This window comes from Caretta caretta, chromosome 2 (genome assembly GCF_965140235.1).
Source record: "Caretta caretta isolate rCarCar2 chromosome 2, rCarCar1.hap1, whole genome shotgun sequence".
Taxonomy (NCBI): domain Eukaryota; kingdom Metazoa; phylum Chordata; order Testudines; family Cheloniidae; genus Caretta; species Caretta caretta.
In genome coordinates this window covers 195,377,866-195,397,896 of record NC_134207.1, presented here as the reverse complement: position 1 = coordinate 195,397,896, position 20,031 = coordinate 195,377,866, and the positions used below count along the sequence as shown (strand labels likewise).

Here is a 20,031-nt window from a genome sequence, read left to right as displayed (position 1 = left end):
GGCTGCTCCCCCCACACTCGTGCCCACCAGGGAAGGCACCAGGCTGCATCAGCTTCACCCGCACACGTCCTCCGCATTCGCAGCCTTGCTCCCGACAGCTGGTCAGAGCAGGCCCTGGCTACCTGGGCCAGGCCGGGCGTACCAGCCACCGAGCCCAGCGAGCCAAGGCAACTGGCCCAAAGCGAAGCCAAGCCGAGACTACAACTCCCAGCATGCCGCGCTCCGCCTTGCTGCGGGACGAGCGGGGACTTCCCGCCGCGTCCCCACCCTACGGGCGCTGCACGAGCCCCCCCGGACAGGAAGCAGGTAGCCCTAGCACGATGTTATCAACCCCAGCAATTCCTAATCCCCAACTACCGCATTTATCTTACGAGACAGTTAAACTACGCCCCCCCCCCGCCGCTTTAATAAAATTGGTGGAAACAGCCGCCAATCACAGTCTTCCACTTCGCACTGTCGCTTTCTCATTGGTCGCTGTTGGTAAAGCCGCCTCTTCCCCTGCCACGCCTGTACTGGTTGGCCGAGACAATGGGCCTGTCCCTGCCCCCTGGAAGTACCTGTCGCTCTGTGACAGGTTGACAAGGAGGGCCTGACTGAGAGGGTAAGGTGGAGATTGGCTCCTCTTCCTCCTCCCCCTTCACCCTTTCCCTCCTCTCTATGCCCCCGCCCCTCTGCTAGCTCCGCCCTCTTTCAGACGGGCGGGGGAAAGAGACTCCCATTCATTTATCCTCACACCTCTTCTGATTCGCCCGCGGCTTTAGGCCTTCTGGTCGTCTCATGGCCCAGCCTCACCCCACTGTCTCCCACGTCATCTCCCCCGACGGTTTCCCCTTGGCTCGCGCGCGGCCGACCTCTCTGCCTCGCGCTCCGCCGCGGCCGCCCCCCACCCGCTTCGTGCACAGCCTCTCTCTGCCTCCCTCCTGCCGGCTCCTCCTTCCCCCTCCGCCCGCCCCCTCTCTAAGCCTGTGGCCCCTCCTTTCCGCTCCTCCTTGCCCCCCTCCCCCCCAGCTCGCGCGCGCGCGCCGCCCCGGTCGCTCTCTCTGCCTCGCGCCGCACTGGGATGTTGACGGCTGCGTCTGGAGGCAGATCCCGGCTCGGCGAGGCGGCGGCCGGGGGAAGCCAGTGAGGCAGCCACAGCCCCCGCCGTAGCGCTCAGGGAGCGGGCGGACCTCCCTCTTCCCCCCTCCCCCCCGCCCACCCGTGCGCTAGGCGGAGGGACTGCGAGGAGCCCGGGGTACAACATGGCGGAGCACTCGGCCCCCGACCACAGGCACAAACCCGCCAACTCCGCCGGCTCCTTGGCGCTGGGGAATAGCCGGCCCGGGACGGGCAGCGGCTCCGCCGCGGCGGCTGCCGGCGGGCCCCCGGCGGGTGGAGGCGGCCTGTCGGGGGGCCTGTCGCAGCCGGCGGGCTGGCAGTCGCTGCTCTCCTTCACCATCCTCTTCCTGGCCTGGCTGGCCGGCTTCAGCTCCCGGCTCTTCGCCGTCATCCGCTTCGAGAGCATCATCCACGAGTTCGACCCCTGGTGAGTCGCCGCCGCCCTGGGGTGGGGTGGCGGGACCGGCGGGGGTCGGGGCTGATCGCTGCGCTGCCCCTGGGATGGGCGATGAACGCGCTGCCCCCCCCCTTTCCCCCCCGGTGTCCTGAGCTCCGGTGGCGGGGCGCTGCCCCCAGTGAACGGCCCAACCCGGCCGGGCACCGGCCCGCGGCGCCGCTCGCCCACTTCGCCAAGTTGAGCTGCGCCTGTCCCCACTGCCGGGGGGCGGGAGCCGCGAGAGGACGCGGTGCGGCTGGGCTGGGAGCGAAGGGGCAGCAGGTGCTGGGACACGCGAGGTGAAGGGGGCCGTGGGCCGAGCAAGGAGGCGCAGGCAGGCGGCGGGCTGGGAGGCAGCGGGAGCCGAAGGTAAGGCACAGAAGCGGCAATACGCAGCCAATGTGTGTGGGCTTTGCGGAGCATGGGGAAATCGGTGTAATTGGAAGAGAGGAGTTAAAATGAAGCTGCCTTATTGCTTTGCCTTTTTCCTTCCTGTGTGTTGAATTTTGCATGCTGCAGCTAGGAGGGTTGGTACAAAATACAGTTTTTTCTGGCAAGGGAAAAGTTGTGGCAACAGCAGGCAGGTGGGCTGTTGAGTTACATTGGAGATATTCGCAAAAAGAAAAGGAGTACTTGTGGCACCTTAGAGACTAACCAATTTATTTATAAATTTATAAATAAATTGGTTAGTCTCTAAGGTGCCACAAGTACTCCTTTTCTTTTTGCGAATACAGACTAACACGGCTGTTCCTCTGAAACCTGTCATTGGAGATATTGAAATCCGTATGATCGGTGCTTTTTTAAATGAACCAAAAAGGAACTAGAGTTTCATATGAAGTCTTTCTGTCACATCATTGTCTCCAGATGTGCAGTAGCACTTCATAGTATTCTTTCATTGGATTCCTTTTTGGCCAGGGAGGGAGGAAAATAAGAATTGCACCTCAGGAAGTAAATCTTCATAAAAGTGACTGGTGGCATTACAATAAAATGGGTGACACTGATTTACTACCAGATATTTCAAAGTGCCCAGGTTTTTTTAACCTGAGGTTTCTTAGTGTTTGCTTTCATTTGTATGTAAAGATATTTGGGAATCTTTAGAAAATAAAGTGGATTCTTGTGTGTTGGAGGGAATGGAACCATGTTATGTATAAGATCAAGAAATGCTGCACTAGTTTCTGTTCTAGTCCTTGCAGCAAGGTTTGTGGTTAAGAGGAAGACAGCAGGAGTGTGGGGAATTGAAATATTGTATCTTGTGTTAGTTGAGACCATTCTAGGAAGTTGCCCTGTATTTAGAACTTTAAGTAAGATATTTTTGCATTGTTCATTTGATTTTCATATTTTTTTTTTAAACAAGCCAAAATTTTAGGTGTGAGGTCTCTTATGATTGATCATTTTGAGGGAAGGACATGCTCTATGTTTTGAAATACTGAGTATACATTTTATTGTTGATTTTATAAAATATATATTGTACATTTCAATTTGCACACTTGAATATTCAGTTTGGGTGCAACTTTTATTTCTTATTTAGTTTGCAAATTATGGTATTTAAGGGCAGAGGTAGTGTCCACAGAAGTAAAGAACATCAAGAAGGCTTTGTTCTTAAGCATTGTGTTAAATCATTTTAATGCAAATTCAGTACTGAAAAAGCAAAAGTAAAGGATACTCTGAAGTTCAAGCATTGGCCTGTTATAAGAGTGTTTTATTGTGTAAATATAAATAAGTGAAATTGAAATGCAAATCTAAATTAATATAAATTAGAGAAGAAGGGATTTATTAAATTTGGTGCATCTTCTGCTATTTCAGGAATTGTCTCCTATATAATTTTTTTTTGCTTTTCTGTTCTAAATTTAGGTAAAAGGACTTATTACACTTCGGAATAGTTTCCAACTGCAATAGATTTTGCTCTCAGGAAGTTTTTCCTGCTATAAGGCCTAAATTTTCACCTAGTTTCTTCCCGTTATTCTTATTTATCAAGGTGCATTCTCAGATGAATGGGAATTGTGCTGTGATGAGTTAGGTGATGTAGTATCAACTTTAAAAAAAAGGATAAAACAAAAATTAAATTTCTAGCTCTTATAGCAGCAAAGGTAACATTCTGCTTGTAAACAGTATGTTAGATGCAGTCATCTTCCTGACTACAAACAGATAGACTGAAGCTATCTGTTTGTGCATGTAGCTTTGCCAATCATCTGTAGAATAAAGTTAACAAAACCCAGTGGTTATACTGGAAGTCTTGGGGCAGCAGTGAAAATATCAAGAATCATGTCAATGTTATGATGCTACATGCCAGAAGTGTAGCAGTAGGCACTACAGCTATTTAGTGGGGAAGAGAACCTCAACTATGCAAGATCTGGAAGAAAGATAGAGTAGAGGAGACCCTTGTACATTGCAGCTGTCTCAGTGCAAGGAGACAGGAGGAGGAGAAAGAGCTGCTCCTCCATTTGAGCAGTTAGGAGTAGAATTTTAAATTTACAAGACTACTAGTCAAAGTCTGGTTAGAAAGAATCCATAAGCAGAGTCTAGGAACCATGCCCAGGTAAAAATCTCAGTACCTGCCTCCTTCCAAGGGTATATCTACATTGGCAGAGTTACATCGCTGGCAGTTACATTGCCACTTGGAGAGCGCTGAAGGAGAAACTGCTGTTGTGTGTTCACGCTGTCAGCTGCCTGCGCAGCAGTGTGTTTACACTTGCAGCACTTGCATCGGTATTCGGAGTGGTTCACAGAGCATCTCTTCCTATTCTGCCACTAAGAGTTGTGGGAAGGTGGAGGGGGTCACGGAGGATCGTGGGTCCTGACCCAATGCCCGTGATGCATTGCTTCGCACCCCAGCAATCTCTGTGCTTCCGTCTGCATTTGGCGCCATCTTTCAACGGTTTGTGTACTGCGCACTCTGCCTCTTCGGTCCGCAGGAATGGATCCTGCACTGTATGCTGCTCGCTTTCACTAACACGAAACGAGTGGCAGTGGAAGTAGTCCTTAAACTACAAAGGCAAGAGGAGTGCGACGTTGATCTCGCCACACATAGTAGCTACAACAGAAGATTGCTTGTGGCATTCACAGAGCTGCTGTCCTTAGTGGAATGCCACTTTTGAGCTTGGGAAACAAGCACTGAGTGGTGAGATCACATTGTGATACACGTCTGGGATGATGAGCAGTGGCTGCAGAACTTTTAGATGAGGAAAGCCACATTCATGGGACTGTAATGAGCTCACCCCAGCCCTGCGGCGCAAGGACACAAGAATGAGAACTGCCTGTCGTTGGAGAAGCACGTGGCGATTGCACTGTGGAAGCTGGCTACTCCAGACTGCTACTGATCAGTCGCTAACCAGTTCGGAGTGGGAAAGTCAACCGTTGGATGCGAGTTGACGGAAGTGTGCAGGGCCATTAATCGCATCCTGCTCCAAAAGACCGTGACTCTGGGCAACGTGCGTGACGTGGATGGCTTGCATAAATGGGCTTCCCTAACTGCAGAGGGGCAATAGATGGCGTGCATATACTAATTATGGCACCAGACCACCTAAGTACGTTAATTGGAAGGGGTATTTCTCTCTGGTTCTCCAGGCACTTGTGAATTACCATGGGTGTTTCACGGACATTAATGCAGGCTGGTTCGGAAAGGTGCATGACGCATGCATCTTTCGGAACACTGACTTGTTCAGGAAGCAGCAAGCAAGGACTTTCTTCCTGGACAAGAAGATCACCATAGGGGAAGTCGAAATGCACATTGTGATCCTGGTAGACCCTGCCTACCCCTTAACGCTGTGGCTTATGAAGCCATACACGAGCGCCTTGACAGCAGCAAGGAGCAGTTCAACAACAGGCTGAGCAAGTGCAGTATGACTGTTGAGTGTGCTTTGGGCTGTTTAAAGGCCCACTGGCGCTGCCTATATGGGAGGCTGGACCTGGCCGATGACAATATTCCTATGCTTATAGCTGCGTGTTGTACGCTTCATAATATTTGTGAAGGGAAAAATGAAAGCTTCACTCAGGTCTGGACCGCTGAGGCTCAGCACCTGGAGGCTGAATTTGAACAGCCAAAGACCAGGCTATTAGAGGGGGCAACGCGGGGTCATAAGGATCAGGGATGCCTTGAGGCAGCAATTTGAATCTGAAAGCCACTAATACTTTTTGCTATGGTTAGGAGTGTGGTGCTTGTAATGCTAGGAGGTGATCGTGATTGGTGCAGATGATGCACTGTGAAGGTTTAGGAAAATTGCGTGTTGTTTTGCAGGGCTCTGTTTGATTTCAATTAATGGAATAAAAATTGCTTTCAAACCAAAACAATTCCTTTATTAAAAAATTACAACCAGAGGAGAGAGGGACAAATAAAAAAACACATTAGCACTGTGGTAGATGGGGGGAAGGGAGGGTCCCAGGAGGAGTCCCGGGATGGTTAAAAATTTGTGTATGTTCAGGTATCATATGCAGTCTTGTCCTCTGGAGTACAATGCAACGGGTACTGTACTTCTGTGGGGCTAAACTGCAGAGGGATGGGTGTTGAGTGCAGTGAGTACTGCGAGTCCGCAGCGCTGGACTGTGACAGTAGGAGGAATGCAACGAGTACAGACTGGAGGGAGGAGGTTGATAAGAGTGTGTTGGTGGTGTCTGGGAGCGCATGGGAAAGTTTTTTGCAATTGCAGGGGAGGGGAGGCGCGGAGCGGAGCTGCTCAGTTTGCAGTGTTGTTAGCACCTGGAGTATGTCCGCTTGGTGCTCCATAACGTTTAAGAGCTGCTCCGTGGCTTCGTTCTGGCGCTCCGTGTTTTCCTTTTGGTCCCTCTTCTCGCTGTCCCGCCATTCCTTCAGTTCTTGTTTTTCGGCTGTGGCGTGCATCATGACATCACACAGAAAGTCCTCTTTAGTTCTTCATGGCCACTTCCTAATTCTGCACAACCGTTCAGCTGGCAATAACGAAGAGGGAGGCTGGGCTCTGAAGGTCATATCTGTGAAGCCAAAATGCAACATTTTACAGAAGCAATATCGTTTACAACACACAGACCACTGATTCGGTTATTTGAAACACAGCCACTGTTCACATACCTGTCACTAACTGGCTGACACCAGGCAAGCACACATGAGCCACAAGAACCCCAAAATGGTGAGTATGGGCAGGAGAAATCAGTGTTCAAGGACAGTACTGGGCACATGGCTCTTAAGGAGAGCCAGCACTGTGGGGGGGGGCTTATAATCATTCCTGTCCCCACATTTTCCACAGACTGTGTTCATTATGGAAAATATCTCGCTGCTGAGGGTGAGCAGGGACTCAAGTGGGGGTCTTCTCCAAACTCCGGCTTCCGTGCTGGCCTTTATGCAGCTTGCCTGTGTGCCGCAGTGGTTGGTTGTCCCCCCTGTGACGGCAGAGTGGCATGGGAAAGTTACCCTTAATGGGGCAGGAAACAAAGTAGCTCTGTCAAAGAACCCTTGGCAACGGATTGCCCAGCATCTCCATGAAAGTTTGTGGAGATGTCTGAGGCAGATTCCTGTGAAGTGAGGGAGTCAATCAACACCTTGCTCTGCCACTCAGACTAGGCATGTGCTGGTACACGCATCATACAGACACAAGCCTGCTTTCTGCAACCCTCCTGCCCCCAACAACTCGCTTCAGCGATTCCCAAAATCAAAGCCACTTACCAGGGACCTCCTCTCCTGTTTGCGCTTCACCAACCTCTGACAGCTGTGACTGGCTAGCCTCCTCTGGGGTAGAGAAGAGCTCCTGGCTGCATGCATCTTTGATCTCCCAGTCGTCCTCTACCTCTGGGTCCCCCTCCTCGTCCAAGATTTCCTCCTCCTGGCTCGCTCCACTCTCGATTGGCATGTTAGCCTCTGAAGTATTCACAGTGGCTTTCGCAGTGGAGGTGGTGGTCGCCACTGAGTATTGCATCCAGCCCTTTGTAGAACCAGCAGCTCGTGGGCGCAGCACCGGAGCGGCGGTTTGCCTTCTGCGCCTTGTGGTAGGTGTTGTGCAGCTCCTTCACTTTGACCCTGTACTGCAGTGTGTCCCAGTCATGGCCCCTTTCTGTCATGCGTCGTGCAATCTGTCCGTAGATATCATAATTCCTACGGCTGGAGCTCAGCTGGGACTGGACAGCCTCCTCTCTCCAAATGCTGATGTGGTCTAGCAGCTCGGCATTGCTCCAAGTGAGGGATCGCCCGGTGCATGCAGCAGGCATGGTGAGCTGGAAGGATGCACTGAGACCATTGCACATATCGCCAAGCAAACAGGAAGGGGACTTTCAAAATTCCCAGGGAATGTAAGGGGTGGTATCAAGCTTGGTTACAAAAGGGCTGTCAAGCAATTAAAAAAATTAATCACGATTAATCGTGCTGTTAATAATGGAATACCATTACTGGATATTTTCTACATTTTCAAATATATTGATTTCAACTACAACACAGAATACAAAGTATACAGTGCTCATTTTATATTTATTTTTTCATTACAAATATTTGCACTGTAAAAAACAAAAGAAATCATATTTTTCAGTTCACCTAATACAAGTAGTGTAGTGCAATCTCTTTATCATGAAAGTTGAACTTAAAAATGTAGAATAACTTTGTACTTTTGTTAAAAAAATTTCCAGCAAGAAATATTTTAAAACTAATGCTATTTTATAGCGAGTGGCTTTATGATTCTCTATACATGTGTGGTTTTCTTTTAATAATTCAATATTTTTATTTATTTCGATTTAAAATAAGACACCTATCCAAATCTCCAGGTGCCCTAACAAATTATTAGCAATACCACAAATACATTGAGACCCTACCAGTATTAAAGTAATCATTTCAGCAGGAACTCAGCCAGTCACACACCCACTTCTTCTTTTTTGTGGGAAGCATACACTCAACCCTCTTGAAAAAACTGTCGAACAGACACTTTTGGAGTATGCCAGGATGGTCACCAAAGCTGAACCATTTCAGACCAAGGGGAGTAAATTCCATAGTCTTGGAGCCCTCACAGAAAATGCTCTGCCAGCTGCCTCCTCTTTTTTAAAACGAAGGAGATTCAGCTTAGGCGCCCCTGTTGACTTGAGCTGTCTCAGTAAGGCACAGAATAAGAGGCGATCTTTCAGGTAGCTAGTCCCAAGCTATTTCTTGCTTTATGGTAATAACTAACACCTTAAACTCCACCCAGAGACCAGTAAGTAAGTAGTGCAGATTCTGGCGCACTGGTGTTATGCTCCCAGTGAGATGCCTTGCTCAGTTTTGCTACATTTACTTAATCTTTTACTATGGGTGGAAGCTACTTTCTGGATTGTTGCTTGCAGGTCTTCACATCTTTTCTTTTTAAAAGATTGTTATCTTCAATACGGAACCTATCAAGCAGATGTGAAACAGATTAAGGCCTGGTCTACACCTAAAACTTAGATTGACCTAGCTATGTCACTCAGGTGTGAAAAATGCACACCCCATGAGAGATGTAGTGAAGCAGACCCAGGCGCTAGTGTAGACACCAGTGGGTTGAGAGAAGAATTTTACCATTGATATAGCTATCACCTCTTGAACAGTGGATTTATTACAGTGATGAAAAATACCCTTCTGTTGCTGTAGCAAGTATCTGCTTTACAGGGAGGTAGCTGGAGTGCTTGTAGTGTGGACATCCCCAAGGGTCAGTTTCTCTCTGCTACTGTTTACAAAAACTCAGCAGTCGAAGTAAATGTGGGAACTCTTCATGGGAGGAGGACAATCCCTAAAAGAGTACTGGAGCCAACTGCCTTGCAAGAGCCAGGAGGTTGAGGGAGTAGTAGAGATCTTTTTCACCATTGTGTCAATGAGACACTGGTATAGGAAGGAGAAACACAAGGAATGTGTGGGGGCTTCAGTTTGAGACATCTAATGGAACCCTTGAGCAGGGTTCAACGACACCATCCAAATAAGATTCCAAACACCCTCCCCATTCCCAGAAGTTGTGTTGGCTTTTCACCTCTGCATTGTCTGTGGACAATGCCTCTTGGCTCCAAACTTTATCTGTTGGCAACTGGTGGGTTCAGTGTGCTAGTTATTAGTACTTGGAAACTTCACTAGACTCCTTTGTGGGGTCCCATGGATGGTTGTAGGTATTGGCATGGGGTGCAGGAAGAGATTGTTGGAGAAGTCAGAAAAGAGAAATATGGTGGGTGTGCGTGCGCTATGGAGAAAGTGCATGGAATGAGAGTGGGAAGAAGTAAGGAGAGATAAAATACAGGGATGGAGGTAGAGAACACAATGTAGGGAAAAATTCTGCACACAACATTTTAAAATTCTGCAAATTTCATTTGTCAAAATAACACTACATAATCACACCAGTTTCAATTATTTTGGTAATTTATTTCAAAATACCTGTCAGCAAGTATGTCTGTAACAATACAGACACACACACAAATTCCCGCAGGAGCAGAGAGTTAAAGAAACCCCTGTGACAACCCAGTTCCTGTTTCTCTGTCTCCTCCCCCCCCCATCCCCCGGCCGGCTGGGGGGGGCCAGACACCCCTCCCCCCCGAGCCCAGCCATGGGCACCCCAGCCAATACACACAAACCCCTTCCCTCCCCAGATCCCAGCTGTGAACCCCCTTGTCCATATACCTGCACCCCTTCCTCCCTGGAGCCCAGCTATAGCCCCCCCACCCCAAGACCCGCTCCCCCACCACACCCCCCAGGATCCAGAGGGAGAAACAGTCTGATGCTCGGTACCAGGCTTGCATGGAGTTTCCTGTGCACAGCTCTCTCCTTCCTTCAGGGCATGCTGGGAGCTATAGTTGCCAGGAACCCTCTAGCTCCCTCTCCCTCCCCCCAGCAGTGTCTTCTGTGTGCGAGCTGGACTCTGTCGGGTCTAGTGGCAGCTAGCAGCACTGCAGCCTGTTACTGTGGGGGAGGAAATTCCACATGCACGTTAATTTCTGCAAAATTCTGCATTGCGCAGTGGTGCAGAATTCCCCCAGGAGTATACATTCTGCTCTGTCTGAGGGGATAGAGCCTGCCCCACTCCTACCTCCTCAGAAACACCGCAAAGCGCTGCCCCTCCATGCTGAGTGTGCCACAGTAATGAGCAAGAGGGATGGTGTCTCTCTCTCTCTCTCTCACATTCATGACTGAACAACTCGCCCCCCTTCCCCTGTGGTCATTTACATTTCAACTGGCTGTTCCAGGCGCCTGAACCAACCTGGCTGCGCTGCCAGGTAGGGGCACATGACCACTGTTATGGCTTCCCTTTGCTTCTCTATCAGAAGTCATTTTTCTGTGGGGAAGCAAAGAAATCTGTGGAGGACATTAATTCTGTGCACATGCAGTGATGCAGAATTCCCCCAGGAGTACTTTTATAGAGAACACCCCCACCCCAGGCAGACAGCTGAGGAAAAAACACAGACTGGGAATACGGACTCAGCCTAGGGAGATCCAGTCTGTGAGAAGGACTTCAGGAAACATTAAATGTGTGCATAGAACACTCCTGAGGGAATTCTGCTCCATAGAAAATACATTCTGCAGAAGAAGTGCTGCAGTTCTGCCTTTCTCCCACCAGAGGCCACTGTGGCACCAGAATAGCTGGCTGACCAGCATTAAAAGCTAGCCGCTGGCTGCTTTCATCACAGCAGCCTCTTGTGGAGCCAGGTTAGGAGGCAGAGTGGGCCAAGTGGGGCTGCTGGGGGTATGTGTGTGTCACAGACTGAGGTTTAAAGGGCTAATGAGTGGGACAGACTGGAGTACAGGCTCTGGAGCTAGTACTCCGGACAGCATTGAGCCAAGCGCTGAGTGTGTGTGTGTGGGGGGGGCTTCAGGACCACATGTGGATGAATGGTATGGGGGGGCTACAGGGACAGGGGCATATGTGCCTGACTGAATGGAAGAGGTTCAGGGTCTTTGTGTGGGAGGCTTCCCAACTCCCTAACCATTTCTCTCCCCCCCCCCCCCCCCCCCCAAGAAACCGTTCCATACTTTTCACCCACAGCCAACAACCCTTCAGGTTCACTCTCGGGGTCCTTCCCTCTCCCTCAACTCCTCCATTACCTCTGACTCCTCCAAGCCTTTCCCCAGCTTCTGAGGGATGCGGGAAATACATTTCTGTATTGTAGTTTAATGAATTATTACTCATAGTTCTGTATTAATATGCCTAGTAAGGAATCTATTTGTTAAAAAAAAAAATTCCTGAATCTTTCTATTTGTCTATATTTTTACAGACATACTTGCTGACAGGCATTTTGAAATAAATTATCAAAATAATTGAAATCAGTGTGATTATATTGTGTTCCTTTTGACAAATAAAATATACAGAATTTTAAAATATTGTATGCAGAATTTTTAGTCTTTTGGCACAGAATTCCCCCAGGAGTAAGAGACAGCCTCTTTTTTCAGCCTGTGGCCTCACTCCCATTGAGAATAATAGAAAATGTTAGTTATTTTGAAAGAGGGATTATTTTTATCAAATCTCTGCATTTCCCTTACTCGTACTCGTCCTGCAAATTTAAATATTGGCCTCCTTCATTGCAGGGCAGCTAACATGACTTAGTACCAGGTAAACAAGGTTACCGTCTCTGCTAGCTATGCTGATATGTCTTTCAGGATGGAAGAAGAGGGGGGATGATTAACAAGGTAAATTTACTAACTGGTGAAGAGCTGGTCTGAGTTCCTTCTTCCATTCCACAGCTCTCTCTTTCTACCCTCTTTCTTCTTAAAGGTAATTCAAAAGCAGAAACCCTGTGGGAAGTGGAGTCAGGCTTTATATGTTCTGTTCTTTGCCTTCTTACTTCTTGGTCACTGGTGGCATAATGTTAGTGTGCTGATTATTCCAGCAGTGTTGGAGTTGAGGAGGGCATTCAACAAACTTTTTTTACAAGTGAAAAAATTTCCCATGTCAAATGTTACTATCACTTTGACTATGCCTTCCATCCTTTTCTACAACTGCAACATTTATTTTAGTTGAAAGTGGTGCACTTAGTCATTTTGGTAGTGGTACTTAAGTATTCCTAGTGTGTTTATTAACCAGGTTATATTAAAAAATATTTTAAATAGGTGTCATGTCACCATCTTTAAAAAAAATTGTAGGTCTGTGAGGACTCTTCTGAGTAACAGCTGACAATAAGAAATTTCTAGCAGATTGGTGGCCTTCAGGCCCGGAATCAGAATGACCTTATATGTTAGTCACTGATTCAAAGATTAGTTTTGCCTCTAATAACTGTCAGAACTCCTCTCTTGGAAAGACTGCAGTGACATAATATTTATAGTTCAAGAAAGACCTGATACTTTTCCTTAAAATAATAATTTTTTAGATGAAAATCCAAAGGCTTACAAAAAAAAAATCCTTTATCAGATTTCCAATAGCATTACTAATTAAAAAGAAAATCAGAATCAAGATAGGAAATATTTAGAAATATGGCAGAAGCTTTCCCTTTAATCTTTTATTCTTTGCATCTTTTCTCCTTACACTTAAAAAAAAAAAAAAAAAAAAGACAAAAATGCATTGATTTCAGAGGTTTATTTTTATTAGGTTTCAGTTTTTGAAAGTTATAGTCCCATATGTAAAGAGTGAAGTTATAGGTTACATGTCCTCTCATTTGTGCTTTACTGTTCATTTTTTAAATTCATAATGTAAAGTCAGGTTTTCAGTGGATTGAATGGTAAAAGTTAGTTTGAATTTTAATGGCTTATAAAGACACAAATATATTTTGAAATTTGTAAAAATGTAGATATATATATGTATATCCTCTTCTTATGACCAGAAATTGTACAGAAATTAATTCTGAAAGTGGTTTGTATGCATGTTGGAATATGTTTGTATGATTGTAATTGGATAATCCTATCCATTTTGTGCTTTTTGTTTTTAGGAAATTTAGGGTGTAAGCTGTCTTGACGCTCAACAGGCAGATATGTAGTGATCTTTATTTTTTTTAAATGTTCCTATCTAATGATCAGGCACATGTACAATACAAAGTACAAGTTGACTCAGTGGTAACATGAGACTTAGTCCCCAGTGCAAGACCATCTCACCCACACTCTAATCAATTTCAAATCAGATCACTCAACCCAGTAAAGAAAAAAATGCCTAGCAGTATGGATCATTCCAGAGTTAAGGACTTCTGAGAATGTGCTGCCCACTTATACCAACCATTCACATCTAGAGAATTTAAGATTGTTTCCCAGGTGATCTCAACTGCAGAAGTAAAACATGAGAAAGAGAGTGTAAAGTATACAAGACCTAAATCATAAGCTTTATAGATAAATAATAATATTGTTTGTGAACTTCATCTAGGAAAAAGGTGAAAGCCTGGACTGCATACTCTGGAGAACAAGATTCCAACAAAAAGTGTGGCTAAGTAACTGGACAGTCACATTCTTAAACCTGTTAAGGCTGAAGATCCAGATAGCTGGAGATTGTATGGGAAATGTGATGCCTAGCTGAATATGAGTTACCTTCTTTTTCTCTTTACTTTTGATCAAATATTTTTTATTTTCTACTCCTTCGATCTCAGTTGCTCTGCTGCACTTCTGAGCATGCTATAAAAGTCAGTAAAATGAATATTTAGGTGTCTCAAGTTTTCATGAAAATGAAGCATAAATAGACATAAAAGTTAGTCACTGATAGTCATATAAAATCTTTTGTATCATAAACTTCAGCAAACATTAACAGAGTTGGGGGAGAGCAAGGTGCCCAGATGTAATACGGGGCAGGGAGGAAAGGAATCTGAACAGGGCTCAGCTAAACCAAGGAAAATAGAATGTTAACTTCATTAATAATGTTACAGAACCCACTGGTGTTTCTGGCAGGAGGAGACCTGAGCCTCTTGGTTGTTTTGGAATGAGACGCTGTCTGGGTGGCAGTTACATACCCACCAGCCTAGCTCCCTGAAAACTGGGTATATACAGAGGCCACCTCTTGGCTTTACTCTGCCATTGCTTCTGGCCCTAGTTGTACTGCTGCTGTCACCACAGCTGCAGCTCCCATTGTGAAAGCTGCTCTTGGGTGAACTGAGGAAAAGTAAAACACTCTATTCTCTGTGTGCTTCCGTAGTTCTTCAAGTGATTGCAGATGTCCATTACACTACGGGTGTGTGCATCTTGTGCATTGGTCTCAGAAAGTTTCCCCTAGCAGGACCCGGGGGTAACCACACCTGCACCCTGTTACTCCAAATCAAGGGTATAAAGGGTGGAGATGTTCCCTCCCCTTCAGTTCCATCTTACCATTGGTGGTCACAGTGTGCTGTCATTTTTTCCTCTGTGAATGTGCAGTCAGTGTGTTTTTGTTAGTGGTACTTGGTGCACCTGGTGCTGGGGAAACCCACGTCTAGGTCCCTAGGCTTCAAACTTTACTTTGAGTGGTGCAAACTCTTGCCTGAAATGCTTGAGTGACAGGACAGGTATCTGTTTTTCCTAGACAGCTGGATCAATACCAGTGGAAACATAAGCAGCAAAGGAGGAGACCTCTGCTATCTCCTCATTCACGCACCTCTAAACAGCCCATCTGATTCCTGTTGAGTATGGCATTTGGACTGTAGCAGATCTTAGACTTTCTATCTCTCTGCCCCTCCTTTGGCAGCAGGTTGTCGCATTTCCTAAGTATGTGGCAGTTCGTTATCTCCCGCAAATGGGTGCTAAAGATGGTGGAATTGGGATATATCCTCCAATTCCTGTCTTCCCCCCCTTCCCAGGGACCCATCTCACGAATCAGTTCTGAAATAAGTGCAGATTCTATGTTCTTTGGGAGCCATAGAAGTGCCCTCTCAGTATTGGGGCACCAGGTTTTACTCCCAATGCTTCCTAATATCCAAAACAATTCTGGACCTTCAGAACATCAAGAAGTTAGTTCTGAATGCCCTTGCAACTATTGTCCCTTCGCTAGATCCAGGAGATTGGTATGCTGCCCTTTTCTTCCCCCTGTATTTTGTAGCTACTGTACTTCAATGTTATGTTTAGTGCCCTGGCTAGAAAATGTATTGTAAATTTTTCAAGCCATGTTCATAATCATTTGTAAAAAGGAAAGAATTCAGAATGCAAATTGCTGATGTAGTAATAGGGTTGCTATTTTAAATATACAAAATTCAAATCAGAGTGTAAGGTTTCAGTGGTAACACATCTGTACCACGTTAAAGATTTGTATACAAGCACACATTTAACAGCTTTTAACTCAGATAGAATATTACATATGTACATTGTAGCCACATTTGCATTTAGTAGAATGTATAATGTCTGGATGGTCGTAATTAAATTTCATCATTAACGTTTCGTTCAACAATTTGTATATAAGTAGATACCAGTCACATTTGTAGTAATTTGGAACTGAGCATTTTTATGACAAGGGCTTAATATCATGCTTTCCCCGAAGAAACACCTTACGCAATCCATTCTGCAAAATAAAAATTTGCTTTTAAAAAAATCTAGCTCTTACACTTGCAAGGATTGTAATTACGGGCTGTGTAAACAATAGGTAATTTTCTTGAGTCTGCGGGCATAAAGCCCCAGTGCCCCTGCTGTGCTAAAGGTTTTAGGGGCAGAGTGGAAGTAACAAGGTTCTGATTGGTTTTACTGCTGCTATTCACATCTCTGAACGGTAATGGCATTGTCTGGAATCTTATCCATTTCATGCTATTAATGACGGGAACTAGGCTTCTTATTTGGTTATTGCTAATATGCCTCCCTTTCCGTCACCCTCACCTCAACTCTAGTATTTAGTAACTTATATGTTTATGCTATGTTTAGTTCCCTGGCTAGAAAAAGTATTGTAAATTTTTCAGTACTTGTATGTAATCAGATGCAATGGAAAGGTCAAATATGTTCTAGAACTATCAATTCTGTCTACCTCTAGTGTTGTTAATCTCTAAACACAGTTGTTGCACTACTGTCCTGTTGTGTTTTTTATGTATGTTTTACTAAGAGAGTAAGCAAAATATCTTTTTAAGTATTCATTTTAAACAGTGCTTTTGTCAAGGAAGTACAAGTCTTAGTACTTGTTGTCAAAGCCAAAGATGTCTGCTTATAAATACAGCAGTAATTAATTTGGTACAGAAATGCTGCAGTATTCTAGAGCGCCTTGGTATAACAGGTGATTACAGTGAGTGGTGTTAATCAGTCATCTTACAGTGTCACCCCATGTCATGGAAGAGCAGTTTTCAGGGTTGAATAAAATCAAACCTAAAATTGGAAAGCTAGCCAGGAGAAAATGAGTATTGATATTTTCCAGCATATTAATGGAAATGTTAATCAGGTAGCTAAATTTATAAATTCTCATCTTATAAACCAATCAAAATTCATGTCACTGCAAAAATCCAATTACTATGATTGCTTGTACAGCTGCTCTGCTTCTTCACTTTAATGTTTTGCTGCGCTTTTTGATACTTAAATTAAAATATGTTTAAAACTAGTAACCTTAAATTTATAGCCCATCTATATTACATCTAAAATTGTATCAGGGTACATAGTTACAACATAGTAGTCCTGTAGCCCTATTACAGTCTGATTAAAAGTTGGGTAGATAGGACCTAACAACATCACTGTAAAATCCAGTTATGTGGTCATTGTTAGGTTCTATCTACACTATAGTTTTATTTATTTTTTTATTTGTTTACTTTTATAGTGACCAAAGGTGTGCTATGTACTTTACAATGCTAGTGGAAAGGCATGGTCCCTGCCTTGAAGAGCTTAAAATCAAATTTTAGATGTGATACTACAAATAAGAGAAACAAACATTAGGGCAGAGGGAGGGATGAAAGTTACGACAGTTTCATTTAGTCATTCCGGCTTAAACATGTGTACATCTGCATGTTCACGCAGAAGTTGGAGTTTGTATTTGGCTGGCCAAGGACAGCATTATGGAAGGGTTCCAACAAACCTGTCCAATTTACCACTTGTGGGAGCTAAAGTTATTAGGGTTAACCTTAAACTACTCAAGGGTACTAGTTTATTTCTGAGATAAATACTGTAGTAAAATGGAATATACAGGAGACTTGCTAATCATGGTTCAGATTACCCTTCCAATCCCCCTCAAGAGTCTGAAATTGGAGACTGAATATGTCAAGAGCAAGAACTATGTGGCTATAAGTACCCCTAACACCTTTGCGTAGGCTTAAAAAGTTTACATGTTCACCCACAAATTGAAGCTTACTGGCAAGTGTAAAAAAAAACTGTGTAGCTCTGCTTCCCCAAGGTCAGACCCCTCTGCAGTTTCAAGGAGAAAATCCTAGAAATGTAGGACTAGAAGGGACCTTGGTATGTCATCTAGTCCAGTCCACTGCACTGAAATTGACTAAGTATCAAGACCATCCCTGACAGGTATTTGTCTAACCTGTTCTTAAAAAGCACCAATGATGGAGATTGCACAACCTCCCTACATAATTTGTTCCAGTGCTTAACTACCCTGACAGTCAGGACGTTTTTCCTAGTGTCTAATCTAAAGGTTTCTTTCCACAATTTAAGCCCATTACTTGACCTGTCCTGTCCTCATTGGTTAAGGAGAATAGTTTATCACTCTCCTCTTTATAACAACCTTTTACGTACTTGAAGACTGTTATCGTGTCCCCCCTCAGTCTTCTCCTCTCCAGACTACACAAACCCATTTTTTCCAAATCTTTCCTTATAGGTCATGTTTTCTAGACCTTAAATCATTTTTGCTGCTCTGCCCTGGGCTTTCTCCGATTTGTCTACATGTTTCCTGAAGTGTGGTGTCCAGACATAGTACTCTTGTCGAGGCCTTTATCAGTGCTGTATAGAGTGGAAGAATTATTTCTCGTTTCTTCCAGCATTCCTGCTAATACACCACCAAATGATCACTTTTTTTTTGCAACAGTATTCCACTGTTGACCCATATTTAGTTTGTGATCTGCTATAACCCCCAGATCCTTTTCTGCAGTACTCCTTGCGAAGCAGTCATTTCCCATTTTGTATTTGTGCAATTGATTATTCCTTCCTAAGTGTAGTACTTTGCATTTGCCCTTACTGAATTTCATCCTATTGATTTCAGACCATTTCTTGAGTTTGTCAAGATCATTTTAAATTTCTAATCCTGCAAAGCGCTTGCAACCCCTCCCAGTTTGGTATCATCGGCAAACTTTGTAAGAGAACCCTCTGTGCCATTATCCAAATCTTTTATGAAGAGATTGAATAGACCCAGACCCATCACAGGTCCCTGCAGACCCTACTCAGTATACCCTTCCAGCTTGGCTGAACCATTGATAACTGCTCTTTGAGAATGCTTTTCCAATCAGTTGTGCGTCCACCTTATAGTAGGTTCATCTGGGCTATATTTACCTTGCTTGTTTATGGGAAGGTCTTGAGACAGTATCAAAAACCTTACTAAAATCAAGATATAGCACGTCTACTGCTTCCCCCTTATTTACAAGGCTTGTTATGCTGTCAAAGAAGGATATTAGATTGGTCTGACAGAATTTGTTCTTGGCAAATCCATGTTGACTGTTACTTATCACCTTATTTTCTTTTAGGTGCTTACAAATTGGTTATTTGCTCCATTATGTCATGTACTGTTGAAGAATGTTTAGTTATAAAATTGTACGTTTAACTTGTATTTTTAATTCATTAAAAGAAACAAACACACTACTTATATGTCACTCTACTTTTTCTTTTGTATAACTGAACATGGTATGTGTTTTCCTGTGGTGTCTTTTTTTTCTTCTCTTCTTCCTCCTCATCCTTCTGTCTCCTCACTTCTCCTTTCCTTGCATTGTGTTCTCTCTCTCTCCTATTTTTTTTCTTTTCCCCTTGTTTGTCTCTGTGTGTCTGTCCCTCTGAGAGATTTTTTTCCCTAATTTACCCACTCGCACATACAACCTATAGGAATTGTTAGGAATTTAACTCTAGTATTTAGTAACTTATACTAAAATGAGGCTGTCGCTGTTGGGATAGTATGCAAATGTGAAGTTAACATTTCCATTGCTTTCAGCTATAGAGAGCGGGGAGGGGTGCTGTCCGCAGGCCCTTTTCAAAGACTTCATCTTTCATCCTGGGGTGGATTTGATTTAAATCACTAGTCAGGAAGACTTGATTTAATCATGGATTTCTACGTAAAAGTGCATTTTTGTTGGTGGTTATAACCTTAATACATATTCTTCACAACTCAGAGATCGATGTACATTTCATTTTTAGAAGGTACACACTATACGTTTTTACAGTGAAAGCTTTTCAGATTAGCTTTACAGCTATATCAGAAAATTAATGATTGTGTGGTTATTTAATTTACCAAAGGTAATGGAAGCAGATATTTATGAAGTCATTGGGAAGTGAACTATCTCCAAGTCAACAGGTTAATCATTAATATTTGGAGGATTTTATTGCCATGCTGTATTAGGAGGAGAACATCACCAGACAGACATTTTAATTGTTTTATTTAACTAAAACAATAACATTATATATTCTGGGTATTTTCTTCAACAGCAAACATATAATATTTTAACAAAACAAGCATATAAATTTTTGAATTGAGATAAACATTCAAGTTTTTAAAATCAGGTTTGTTTTTGTTAAATTTATTTTTAACTAAAATAGTTAAATGAAATATTTTTTTAAAAACCCCAAAATTAAATCG

The 20,031-nt window shown here is 44.3% G+C and overlaps 1 protein-coding gene across 1 annotated transcript in view; it reads left to right on the top strand.

Annotated features, from left to right (window-relative positions):
* The first annotated feature begins 991 nt into the window (after positions 1 to 991).
* Positions 992 to 20,031, top strand: part of STT3B (STT3 oligosaccharyltransferase complex catalytic subunit B) — a 76,594-nt gene continuing 57,554 nt past the window's right edge. Inside the window, exon 1 of the mRNA XM_048838664.2 lies at positions 992 to 1,525. Within this exon, the coding sequence (XP_048694621.1) occupies positions 1,242 to 1,525 (284 nt within the window). The 5' untranslated portion in view covers positions 992 to 1,241. The remainder of the gene's footprint in view (positions 1,526 to 20,031) is intronic.